Raw genomic sequence first — 12451 nt, 5'->3', positions numbered from 1 at the left:
GCATTTACACACTATTTGGCAAAGTGGGAGGAGAAATGTAAATAGATTATAATAGCACATACACTGTGATCTGTCAAACCTGGTGACTGCATCTATTATTAATAGATTTCAATTCAAGGCGTAAAGTTTTGGAATTTTCTTCCATTGGCCCACCCATTTTTAACCCGGGCCCACAGTACGTGTGACACATGCGGCTGCATGATAGCCGCTGCTGCCTGTCACGCGCTGAGGACAAAACGCGTACATCCAATCCATCTCCGTGGGGGACGCATAGCACACGGTGTTTGTGCAGCAGCTCAAAAAGAAGCCAAAAGCCAACGAGGAAACGCTCATAGAAGTGCTCGACGCACGCCCCGGGTATGTATTCACCAATATCAACAGTCTCCTGCATGCGCGCTCCTCACCTCACCCATGACAACATGTAGAAAGACTATCTTCAGCTGTCAAAAGGATCAAAACACGCAACAGTGCCACAATGTTGACTGATAGACTGAACTCTTTTTCCCTGCTTTCTTTCAAAAAAAGAATTGACCGATTCTCTGGACTTTCAGGACATTATTGCTGTGTTCAACACAAAACCGTGCCGTCTCCTGCTGTAAATGTCCAAATCCAGGAAGAATTATATTTTTTGAATCAGTTATCTTGAATTAAGCTTACTGCCATTCTCCCGTTTATTTTAATAAATTGCAAACGTTGTTATGAATGTATCCTGCATATCTTTCTGTCCCCTTTCTTTTTTTTTTTTTTTTTTTTTTTTTTTTCTTGGGGAGATCTCAGTATTGATCATTTGAAATGTCATCATCATTGTTCTCCCTTTTTTTTTTTTTTTTTTTTTTTTTTATGTGTGTTTGTGCGTGTGTGCGTGTGTGCGTGCGTGTGTGTGTGCGTGCGTGCGTGCGTGCGTGCGTGCGTGCGTGCGTGCGTGCGAAAAAAATAAAAAATAAATAAGAATTCCCATACCGTTCACCTAAACCGAACACTTCAAAATCCAGCCAGAGTCGTGGGGCCGCCAGGAGACCCAAAGGGGGACCAAAGAAAAGAAAGAAAAGCGAAGCCCAGCACCGACCAGACACCACCCACCGGGCCACTAACCTTCACCAACCCCAAAGACATCCAAACTCCAACAAATCAGGGAAACCTCAAGGGCCCAAAGGAGAAACTGAGGAAAGGTAGAAAGGACAGACGAAGCAGAGTGAGATCCACAGACACCAGCCTCCACCGAATCAATGACCTGAGGGAGAAACAAGTTGTGTCTGAGTCTCGATAGATGCTGGTGTGGTGGATCTAGCATGCATGAAAATCTCCACCAAAGAGGGGAGCCGTCGACCCCCGCCAGGACAGAGCAAGCGCAACACCTCAGGGCCCCCCAGGCCGCGGCCGCGCCAAAGGACGACCCCCGGGCCCCGCAGGGGCCACCGGCCGGAGAGCAAACCCCGGAGCAGGAGCGCCCCCCACCCCAACGCGGCCCGCGCCCCCAACCCAACGCAGCAGGACGGGGCACTGCAGGCCCACCAGGCACCCCACCGAGGGAAATGATATCCCCCCCTGCTCCGATCCATCCGCCCCCCAGGCATGTCAATGAGCGTATGTGGTGCATTAAAATAAATTAATGGGGGGGGGGGGGGGGGTGCACACGGACAGGCGACCGCAGCACTGCTTCATACCGCGGCCGCCCCAACCGATGCCCCCCCCCCCCCCCCCCCAAGTTGTGTGGTGCATTAAAATTTGGAGGGGAGCTGCAGGGCGGAGACGGTGTCTCCACCCCACCCCACTCCCCCCCAAAGTGTGTTATGTGCCCTAAAATGTATTGTGCAAAACTAGTGCAGTGAGTTAAGAGGAGCGACCAGCTGGGCCCCCCCCAACCGGGCGGGGGGGGGGAGGCGCACCCGCCCACCAAAACCCCCACCCACCCCACCGGGACCCCGGCGGGGCTTGCCCCCCGGATACCGGGGCCCGCCCGAAGTGCCCGGAGGCCCACCGGAGCGGGGCGGGCACAACACCAATCCCGCCCACTCCCCCGGCCCCCGGAGCGCCGAGACCCGGGCCACGGACGGAACCCCCGGCCTAGGGGAGGGGGAGGAGGGCGGACAGGGGAGGGGGAGGGGACGGGGGAAGGAGACGACAGGAAGGGCAGGAGGCAGCAGCAGGGCCGCAGAGAGAGGGGGAGAGGAGGAGGAAGGGCGACGAGGGAGAAGGGACAGGGAGGCGGAGGACGGGCGGGGAGAGGTGAAGAGGGAGAGGAAGCAAGGGGGAGGAAGGGGGAGGGGAGAGGGAACCACGGGGCACCCCGGCGGCCCACAGGCCCCGACCCGCGTCGCCGGACCCAGAGCGACGGACCGCGCCGGGGCGGCGCCGCCCCGGACACCAGGGAGAGCCCCGCAACACAGCACCCACCACGAGACCCAGGGAACGACCAAGACGCAGCCGCCACCCAGCAGCCAACAGAGGGGCAGACCCGCCCACGCCCAGCCAGGGGGGACAGCACCTGTAGCGTTAGTCCCCTGGCATGCAGTGAATCCGAATATTAGCCTTTAGTGCCCATTGGAGGTGAATCTGTTCGATCCTGTTGGCAGCAACTGGGTTCCTGACTATAAAAACACAACCATTAGTAACAAACTGCCAAATGCAGAGACATCAATGTAAGTTATCACGATGTGGTGGCTCTCGCTAACAGGCAGAATTAAATAACCAGAATTAGGTTAAAATATTCTATATACGTAGACCATATTTCTATGAATTTTGATATTTGTTTTTTATTTGAGGCCGATATTTTTTCCATTAAAATGTGATTTATGAGGAGGTTAGACCATTGGTCGATATTCAGAGTTTGTTTATTTTTCCAGTTAACAAGAATTGTTTTTTTAGCGATAGTAAGGGCTACAAGTGTAGATTGAAATTGTTTATGTGGTAGGTCAGTTGTTGTTAGGTCACCTAGCAAACACAAGTTTGGAGATAAAGGTATCCTATAGTTCAAGATAGCGGAAAGTTTTTCTAAGACTTTAGTCCAGAAATACATAACCGGGGTGCATAACCATAAAGCATGAAAATAAGTGTCTGTAGTGTTTTGTAAACACTGGAGACAAATGTCGGAGTCGGAGAGGCCCATTTTCTTCATCATATATTGAGTAATGTATGTTCTATGGATTATTTTGTATTGGATAAGTTGTAAATTTGTGTGTTTTGTCATTTTAAATGCATTTTCACAAACTTGAATCCAAAAGTCAGATTCCGGAGCTATAGACAAGTCTGTCTCCCATTTTAAGATGGGTAAAGACATTTTATCCGTATATGAAAGTAACTTATATATTTTTGAAAGTTTTTTTGTTGTTGTCGGAGAAAGCTTGGTAATATCTTTAGCTAAGCCAGGCGGTTGGAGCGTACCCTGAAGTGTTGGAATTTGTTTCTTTATCATATTTTTAACTTGCAGATAATGTAAAAAATTTCCGTTTGTTATTTTGTATTTTTGGAGCAAAGATGTATATGATATAAACATATTATCTGAGAAGAGATGGTGAAGATGTGTGATTCCTTTCTGCTCCCACACACCTAAATAAAACGTTTGGTTGTTAATTCGAAAGTCAGGGTTATGCCATAGGGGAGAAAGCCCACAGGGCTCCACTTGGGCTTTTGTAATTTCTAATGCCTTCCACCAAGCAGTCAGGGTGGCGGAGATCATTGGGTTTTTAAAACAATTATGTCGCTTAATCGATGTTGTAATAAAGAGTAAATCTAGAAGTCTGAGGTTATTACAATCCTTCTGTTCTAGTTCCAGCCAACAGTTAGTATCTCTGTTGGGTTGTGCCCATAGAACGATATATTGTAGCTGGTTAGCTATATAGTAGTACATAAAATTTGGTGCCTCTAGGCCACCTTTGGATTTACTTTTCTGAAGAGTAGATAGACTAATCTTTGCTTTTTTTTTTTTCCAGTAAAATTTTGTAACGGCTGAGTCCAACAACTGGAACCATTTAGCCGTAGGTTTAAATGGAATCATTGAGAAAAAATAGTTTATTTTAGGTAAAACTTTCATTTTAACGGTGGCTATTCGTCCTATTAAAGAAATAGGAAGATTATTCCAGCGTTCCAAGTCACTATGAATGTTATCCAGAAGTGGAGAAAAATTTAAATGAATTAAATCAGTTAATTTAGGTGAGATTTTTATGCCTAAGTATTTTAAATTACCTATAGGAAATGAGTAATGTGGGTCCTGGCTTGCAGGGTTCCATGAATTTTCTGTAATAGGTAGAAGTGTTGATTTTGTCCAGTTAATAGAATAATCTGACAACTGTGAGAATTTAGTTATTAAGTTAAATACTTCCCCTAACGAAATCGCCGGGTTTTCTAGATAAAGTAAAATATCATCGGCATATAGATTAATTTTATGTTCTGTTACCCCAGAGTGAATTCCTTGAATCCTTCTTTCCTGGCGTATGGCTATTGCAAGTGGCTCGATAAATATTGCAAATAATAAAGGGGATAGTGGGCATCCCTGTCTTGTGCCTCTCTGTAAAATAAAGCTCTTGGATATAATCCCGTTAGTAGTAACTGTAGCTTTGGGAGAATCATATAATACTGACACCCAGTGGATAAATGATTTCCCAAAGCCAAATTTATTTAAAACAGCAAAGAGGAAGGACCAGTTAACTTTGTCAAAAGCTTTTTCTGCATCCAACGATATAATAACTGCCTTCTTATCATGCCGCTGTGACATGCTAATAAGGTTAAAGAGCCTCCTAATATTATTAGTAGAGTGGCGATCTTTAATAAAGCCTGTTTGGTCGTTATGAATAATTGTCGAGATTACTGTTTCTAATCTAGATGTGAAAGCCTTAGTAATAATTTTGATATCAGTGTTAATTAGTGAAATCGGACGGTAACTTGATGGAAGGGTGGGGTCTTTTTCTGGCTTTAATAAAAGTTTAATTGCTGCTGTATTCATGTGTGGACGTATGTAACCATTAGTTTTAATTTCTGTTACTACTCTTAAGAATAGCGGAGCAAGCATTAACCAGTAGTGCTTAAAAAATATAGCCGGATAACCATCTGGGCCAGGTGCCTTGCCATTAGGCATACTATCTAGAGCACTGTACAACTCGTTTATAGTAAGTGGCGCTTCTAACATATCTTTATATTCAGTAGTTAACTGAGGCATATTTAAGCTACTGAGGAATGCCTCAATATGCTCAGGGTTAGGTTTGTTAGTTTCTGAGTATAGGTTGCGATAATAGTTATAAAAAATTTGATTAATTTCTTCTGGTGATTGTGTACATTCACCAGTTGTCCCTTTAATAGCCGTTATAAGAGATTTTTCCCGATTGCGTTGAAGTTGGTTTGCAAGAAATTTACCTGATTTGTTATTATATTCAAAGTTGTTGTATCTCAATTGTTGTATTATAAACTCTGTCTTTTTAGTTAGCATATCGTCTAACTGTATTTTTGTATTTTGTAAGTCAGTCCATATTTGGTCATTTGGGTTTATTGCGTACTCATCCGTCAGTTGTTTAATTTTATCTTCCAAGTCATTTTCAAATTTTTGATCCTGTTTCTTTTTATAAGATGAATATGATATAATTTTACCTCTAATTACTGCTTTCCCAGCTTCCCAGAGAAGAGATGGCGATAGGCCTGGAGAGTCATTTATTTCCAAAAAGTCTGCCCACTCTTTCCTTATAATTTTATCAAACTCTGCATCGTTTAGCAGAGAGATGTTAAAACGCCATGTTGGTGGTGGTTTAAAGGTAAAATCAACTTGTAGGGAAAGTGAGACTGGTGCGTGGTCGCTAATAATAATAGGATGTATTTTTGTAACAGTCTTATCAGCAATAGAGTTATTTGTAAGAAAATAATCAATTCTTGAAAAAGACCGGTGTACAGCGGAAAAGAAGGTAAATTCCTTCTTATTTGGGTTTTTAAGTCTCCAGCTGTCGACGAGGCCAAAATCATCCATATATTCCCCTATTACTTTAGTAGATTGTAATCGCCTTATACATGTTGTGTTATTAGAACGGTCTATTAATGGATTTAAGACTGTGTTAAAGTCTCCTCCAATAATAATAGTAGAGTTCGCTGCTAAATCAAACAGCTGAGAGAAAAATTCATGGAAAAAGGCCGGATCATCATTATTAGGGGCATATAAATTGCCAAGTGTATATATCTTATTAAATATAGTTATCTGAATAATAATGTATCGGCCCTCTGGGTCTGTTATTGTATTATTTAGAGTAAAGAGTAAATTCTTATGTATGAGTATACAGACTCCTCTTTGTCTGCTGTTATAAGGGGCAGAGTATGCTTGGCTAAAATTCTTATCAATAAGTAATTTTTCTTCAGATTTTTGTAGGTGGGTTTCTTGCAGGAGGCAAATATCTGCTTTTAATTTTAAGAGATGGTCTAAAGTTTTTATTCTTTTTGCCTGTGAGCGAGCGCCACAAACATTCCAGGAAACCAGAACTAATTTATGCATACAAACAATATAGGCTCAGTCCTGTGTAAATATCTGCATAGGCCATTTGTCAATACTGGCATGTTATAGGATAGAATCAAAGTAGTTAGGTGATTTATATAATTTGTGTAAAATATAAGGAAATGTGTAAGTAAATATAACAGTGAAAAAACGGGTAGGGATGTGAAAGTGAAGGACGTTAGTGGGGAGTTAAACAACATTATAATACACCAGTAACTGGTAACCCAAGCGAGATTTTTTTTTTTTGTTTAAATCTACTTTTAGATATAGTTATGTATTATTATTATATTTATAATATAGCGTAAACATAATGAGTATTCATATTTTAGGTTTTATAACCACATATACATTATATGTATATGTATATGTATACGTATACATCTAATAATCAAACAAAGTTTAGTTCCATCGATGCTAATTAGAACAGCCAGGGAGTGGAGTTGGGGTTCCGGAATAGTTGGCCATCGATGTATAGTTTATCAACGACCATCATAGTCCGTTTACCCTCCTGCCTATTTTGTTTCATTATAGGAAACAGTACCTTTCGCCGCTCATTAATCTCTCTAGGGAATTGGTCATTCATTCCGAATGAGGTCCCTTTAAGCTCCCGTCCTTTACTTTTAACAAATACTTTTTGTTTAAAATGCTCAAATTTGGCGATAATAGGACGGGGTCTATTGCCCCTACGGGCTCCAAGCCGATGTACCCGGTGAAAGGAGATATTATTTACCGTCTCCTGAGGAATTTTTAACGATGTCGTCATAAATTTTTTTATCTCAACCTCTGGATTGTCAGAGGTGTTCTCGGATATACCTGAGAATATTAAATTATCCTGCATGCTACGGGATTGAACATCCAGAATAGTTTCTTTTAGCATTTTATTTTCCTTTTTAATGGTTTCTAACTCGGCTGAAACAGTCACGAGTGTAGCGTGTATCTCGGCATTGTTGCGTTGGAGATCATTTATTTGTTGGCTGAAGAATTCCATACTTACCTTAAATCCTTTCACCTCCTCGCAGATTAGGGAGAGGACCTCTAACTTTTTATTTATGGACTCCAGCATACTGACCGAGACCTCCGTAGTAGTTAGGTCGTCCGTGTCCGTCGCTGAGTCATTCTTTCTCTTTTTAGAGGGTTTCTTAGACGGTTTCTCGACGGAAGAGTCCTCCATCGCGCAGTTGTAAAAATAACCGTCAATGAAGCGTTCGAGGTCCTCCACGTTGGATGGTATTCCAAATCTGTCGGATGAAAGAGAAAAGAGAAAAGCCAAGATATATGATGGTTAAACTCGAATTAGTTTAGCATAATAGAGCTAGTTCTATCTTAGCAGCAGGGCGCTGCCATGTTGGGGTGTCCCGGTCTCGCTGTAGGTCTCGCGATAATCACAGCATCTCGCGCATGCGTCTCCGCCCGCTTGACTTGAGAAACTTCTTTCTGTCCCCTTTCTGTGCGTAAACGAGGTTATCAGTGAGACCCCGACCCAGTGATCATATTTTCCAGGTGTGTAGAAGTTATATAGTCTAGTATAGTCTTTGGCATGACCTGGCCGGGAATTGAACCCAGGACCTCCCAGTCTCAGGGTGGACACTCTAACCACTCGCCCACTGAGCTGAACAAAAAAATTAAAATAAAAAATAAAAAAAATAAAAAATAAATAAATAAAAAATAAAAATAATTGATTTTTTTTCCTAGCCTTATTGGATAAGTTCGGCGGGCCAGATTGAAACGCATAACGGGCCGTATTTGGCTTGCGTATGGGTTTGCCCATGTCTGCTCTAAACTCAAGTAACACAATTTCACTTCACAATCGGTAAGCCCATTTTACTCCAGATAATACATGGAAATGGAAACTATGGTATTCATTGGTCGAGAAATTGACCATTCAGCAGCAGAAAACCGGATGGATTCTTGACAAAGATATAGATGGATCTGACTCTCAGCTCGAGCTTAGCCATCTAAAATATTCTACTATGGTAACAAATTTGTCTTAAACATTATGTTCCAACAGCACTTGACTTATTATGTGCCCTAGAGGACAACAAAAAAAGCTCTCAATATAATCAGAGGGAATCTAAAATGGGATCAACATTCTTAACTCTTTGACTGCCAGACGTTGTCAGAAATGGGATGTCGCCAGTGCCAGCCGATTTAAGCATTTTGACTGATCTTTCAAGGTCCACAGAAAATGTTGTGTTTGGACTATGGAAACACACATACTACCAAATGAAAGATTGAACTCTCATCTCTCATCAGAAAAAAAAAGTTTGTTTCTACCTTATTCCGTTCTTCAGTAATCAACAATAGAAAATGGTTAGTTTCACCAAAATGCTCTGTTTTGAAACAAAAAGCGGAGAAAAAGAGCTTTTTGTGAGATGATGTTATTTCATGCACTCTAGTGAATTGTACACTTCTTTTTGTCCATGAATGATGCCACAAACACCGAAGTAAAGAAGTGCTTTACTTCTGTAAAACGCTATCACCAACAATGAAAAAGTGTTTTTTGGTTGCAAAATACGTTTATTTCCATTCAACAGTGTAACAATTTGACAAAACAATTTCACAAACTATTTACAAATGTGTGCAACTGTGGTACTATTTACAATTATGTGGATGTTTCAAATACAGTTTTTCTTTTTGTAACGCTCCCATGCGTGCAAGGAGACGCAGCAGGATTTGCACAACAGATTAGTTTCACTTGCGATGGCTCCTTTCGCGTGCAGACGTTACACTTTCTTGACGGCCTTTTTTTCCGGGGAATAGCAAGTAGCAGACTGTACCCACTCCTCCAATGAATATGCATTGGACTCGGGGCACTCTTCGTCGTCCGATTGAACGTCCGCCTGAGCGTGCTCGGTTGTGCTCCGCGTTTTCCGGTGTTAGCATCGCTACCCGGTGAACCTTTATGACGTCGTCATAGCCGCCGCATCAACGCTTGCAACTTCAGCGTCAACCTCGGAGTCACCATCATCATCATCGACGATGTTCATCGTCGTCATCAATGTGCTCTTTAGCGTTGGTCGATGCCTTTCGTCTTTGAAAAAAATTCCCAAGTGTGAGCTGCTTGAAACCGGTCGCCATTGTTCGCTTCTTCAGCCATCTAGCTCCGCCTCACGTCTTCTACTGCCGCGTCAATGCTTCCAACCTCGGAGTCACCATCATCATCATCGATGATGATCATCGTCGTCATCAATGTGCTCTTTAGCGTTGGTCGATGCTTTTCGTCTTTGAAAAAAACTGCTCGAGCGTGAGCCGCTTGCAACCAGTCGCCATGTTCTCTTCCCTTCCCCAGCCATTGTCCCCTCTAGCTCCGCCTCATGTCTTCTACTGACGCCTACCCAATCTTGTCAAAAGAGAGTCATTGCTGCCATCTAGGGGCCAAAAATAGTCATTAGGCTAACTAGATCTGCTTGAAACTTTCACCACAGCTGCCCAAGGCTTCCCTCCACCCGTTTCAAAAAAAAATAATTTGGATGACGTCTTTTAACGTCATTGGCGGCCCTCCGTAGGTTTTTACTTGACGTCTTTTAACGTCCATGGCAGTCAAATAGTTAATAAGTAGTGAACTCAGCAGCATAATAATCAGCACTTTAACATGAATCTCAAAAGTTCTTTCGTGACCCCAAAGCCCTCATCACGCATTTCTTTACAGCACAGTCCTCTCCTTCCATCATTCAGATAAAACTCAATGGACTCCATCTTAACAAGTCTGAAATCAATACTGCAGCCTCCACACAAGTGCGATGGGGGCTTTTTTCTAGTTTCATAAGATTAACAAACACTATTAGCGAATTGTTTGATTTGAAGTGTTTGAACAAAGAAGTTGTTTTTCATGAAGAGGTTATAAAGCTGACGGTTTAGGTTAGAGGACTTCATGAATAAAGGTAGATTAAGTGTAATATATGATGATAAAATTGCAGCCATCTTAAGGACACAGCATTCTTTAATTTTATGTGAATAAAGGATTCCAAAGGACTGGGTTAAACAAATAGGCAGCTAAAAGAGGCCAACAAAAATATTAGCAAATAAAAGTTAAACAAAGAAAAGAGGGCCTGTAACAAAATAAATTACGGCAGTGTCAAATTGCATATCAGCAGTCGTTTTGTGGCCTCTACATTAATTTTAAATCTTCTGATTATGAAGGGCTTTGGAAAGAGATAAAAAAAAATGAATTATATGACAAAATGACAAGAATTAAATCATTTTTATACAAAACAAATACGTGTATAAATGTACTATGAAAACCCTTTTTTTTTTAACTTTCCCCAACCTAAGCCAGCCGTTAATGTAAAATTGTGATTTATTTATTTTTTGTATCATATTTCGACTTGATTATTAATGCCAGATCCGTTTGCTTCAAAAGCAACCGGCCATATCTTAAGAATGTTGTTTTTTACGATTCCATTATACTGTACTTAGACGCTGCTCATGCCACAAGAGACAACCTGAGTTTTCTGAATTCAAGAACAGTCTGTTCCCTTGTTAAAACTATATTTATATAAATCATTCCACTGTCATAAGTGCACTCAGAAAGTACAGACCTCTGCCAAGGCTTAAAGCTTTGGTATGGTGTCCTGCTGCTCAATGGCATCAATTACGTGCGGATTTTTACTATTTACGTAAGCGCCCCCCCCCCCCCCCCCCTCCCCCACACTAATAGCCAGGGTTCACTGTGTATTTTTCTACCTATTTTGATTCAAGAAAATCCTCAACCATTTATACCCCAGTATACTATGCTCATTTCAGTTTTTTTTAAATTCATTATAAAGCACCTTTAACTATTTATTGCCTGCAATAACTTATGTTACAGTACCCCAATAACCTCTATCATATTTTTGCCTCAAGTACTTGACTTGTCTCTTTCGGTTTCGTCTTTTCTTTCCAGCTACCGGTATTTTGTAGAAATAGTGCTTCTTTCTTAGCAATTCAGCACTCCCGTTTTCCCTCTGCTGCACACATGAAGTGAGTCCAAATGTCAACACTTGTTTTTTTCAACTCAGCCCTGTGGTAGCCATCATGGAGTTTTGCCATCAACGTGTCATGTTGGCAGAGCTTCTCCGGCGAAGCCGACACGGTTGTTGTTGTGCAGCATCCGTGAGAAGACAATTCAGGCAGACAGGGAGAGCAACACTGAAGGTCCAAAATGATTAAGAAGGACGAAGGTTCTGAATATTTAAAAAGTTTAAACATGTAGTAGTTGAATGTGTGGAGCAGAAATATATGGAACCTTTGATTTAGCTTGTACATCTCTGAGAAGACTCAAATGCAGTAGTTAAAATACAGTCATACAATTATAAAATACATAGCAAAGGGAGAATAGTCAAGATTACATGAACTAAGCTTACACTTTTTTTTTTTTTTTAAAGGATGGGACCTAAGATTGACACTTGCGGAACGCCACAGGACAGGCTGTGACTTACAACGAACAACAACCACACAAAGATTAGACTAGAGTAAGTGCAATTTCTGCAGAAATAGCGTGGGAATGCTGAAAGCTGAATGCTAATAGTTGAATGCTAAGCTGAATGCTTATTAAGGCAATTGAAGGATAAATTATATGAAAATTACAAAGTAATGAACTATTAATTATTAGTAATAGTAGTAGTATTACTAGTAATTATTAAGTAGTATTTTGTAGTTGAATGATAAATAAATAAAAAGATAACTTGAACGGCAATCTGGTGAAGATGGGATTCGAACCATCGCCTCCTGTTTACCGGTCAAAGCTCCGCTGCACTAGCTGAAGAGTTGTCCAGTTGTGCAAAAAGCCTAAAAATAAGCAAAGATTTCTGGAATATGCTGGGAGGTTGATAGTCTGATGAAACTCTTCTACATTCAGATCAATAACACATTAACGCTTTAACTAAGGGAAGAGAGGAAATTTTGTAAATTAAAAGTTTCTGGCAGCCTTTCTGCTCGCACAACCCTTTGACATAAAGACAGTCCACTCTGCTGATCTGTTCATTGATATGGCCGCACAATGCCTTTTAT

The 12451-nt window shown here is 41.5% G+C and overlaps 1 protein-coding gene across 1 annotated transcript; it reads right to left on the bottom strand.

Moving 5' to 3' along the window:
* Positions 1-971: 971 nt before the first annotated feature.
* Positions 972-7838, bottom strand: LOC144039856 (uncharacterized). The gene is made up of 2 exons (XM_077553567.1): positions 7458-7838; positions 972-1231 (listed from the first exon to the last, which is right to left on the bottom strand). The coding sequence occupies exons 1-2, from the start codon at positions 7632-7634 to the stop codon at positions 1088-1090; spliced, it is 321 nt and encodes a 106-aa protein (XP_077409693.1). The 5' UTR covers positions 7635-7838; the 3' UTR covers positions 972-1087.
* Positions 7839-12451: the final 4613 nt, after the last annotated feature.

Source organism: Vanacampus margaritifer, chromosome 19 (assembly GCF_051991255.1).
Source record: "Vanacampus margaritifer isolate UIUO_Vmar chromosome 19, RoL_Vmar_1.0, whole genome shotgun sequence".
Lineage (NCBI taxonomy): Eukaryota > Metazoa > Chordata > Actinopteri > Syngnathiformes > Syngnathidae > Vanacampus > Vanacampus margaritifer.
This window is presented reverse-complemented; position numbering and strand designations above follow the sequence as displayed.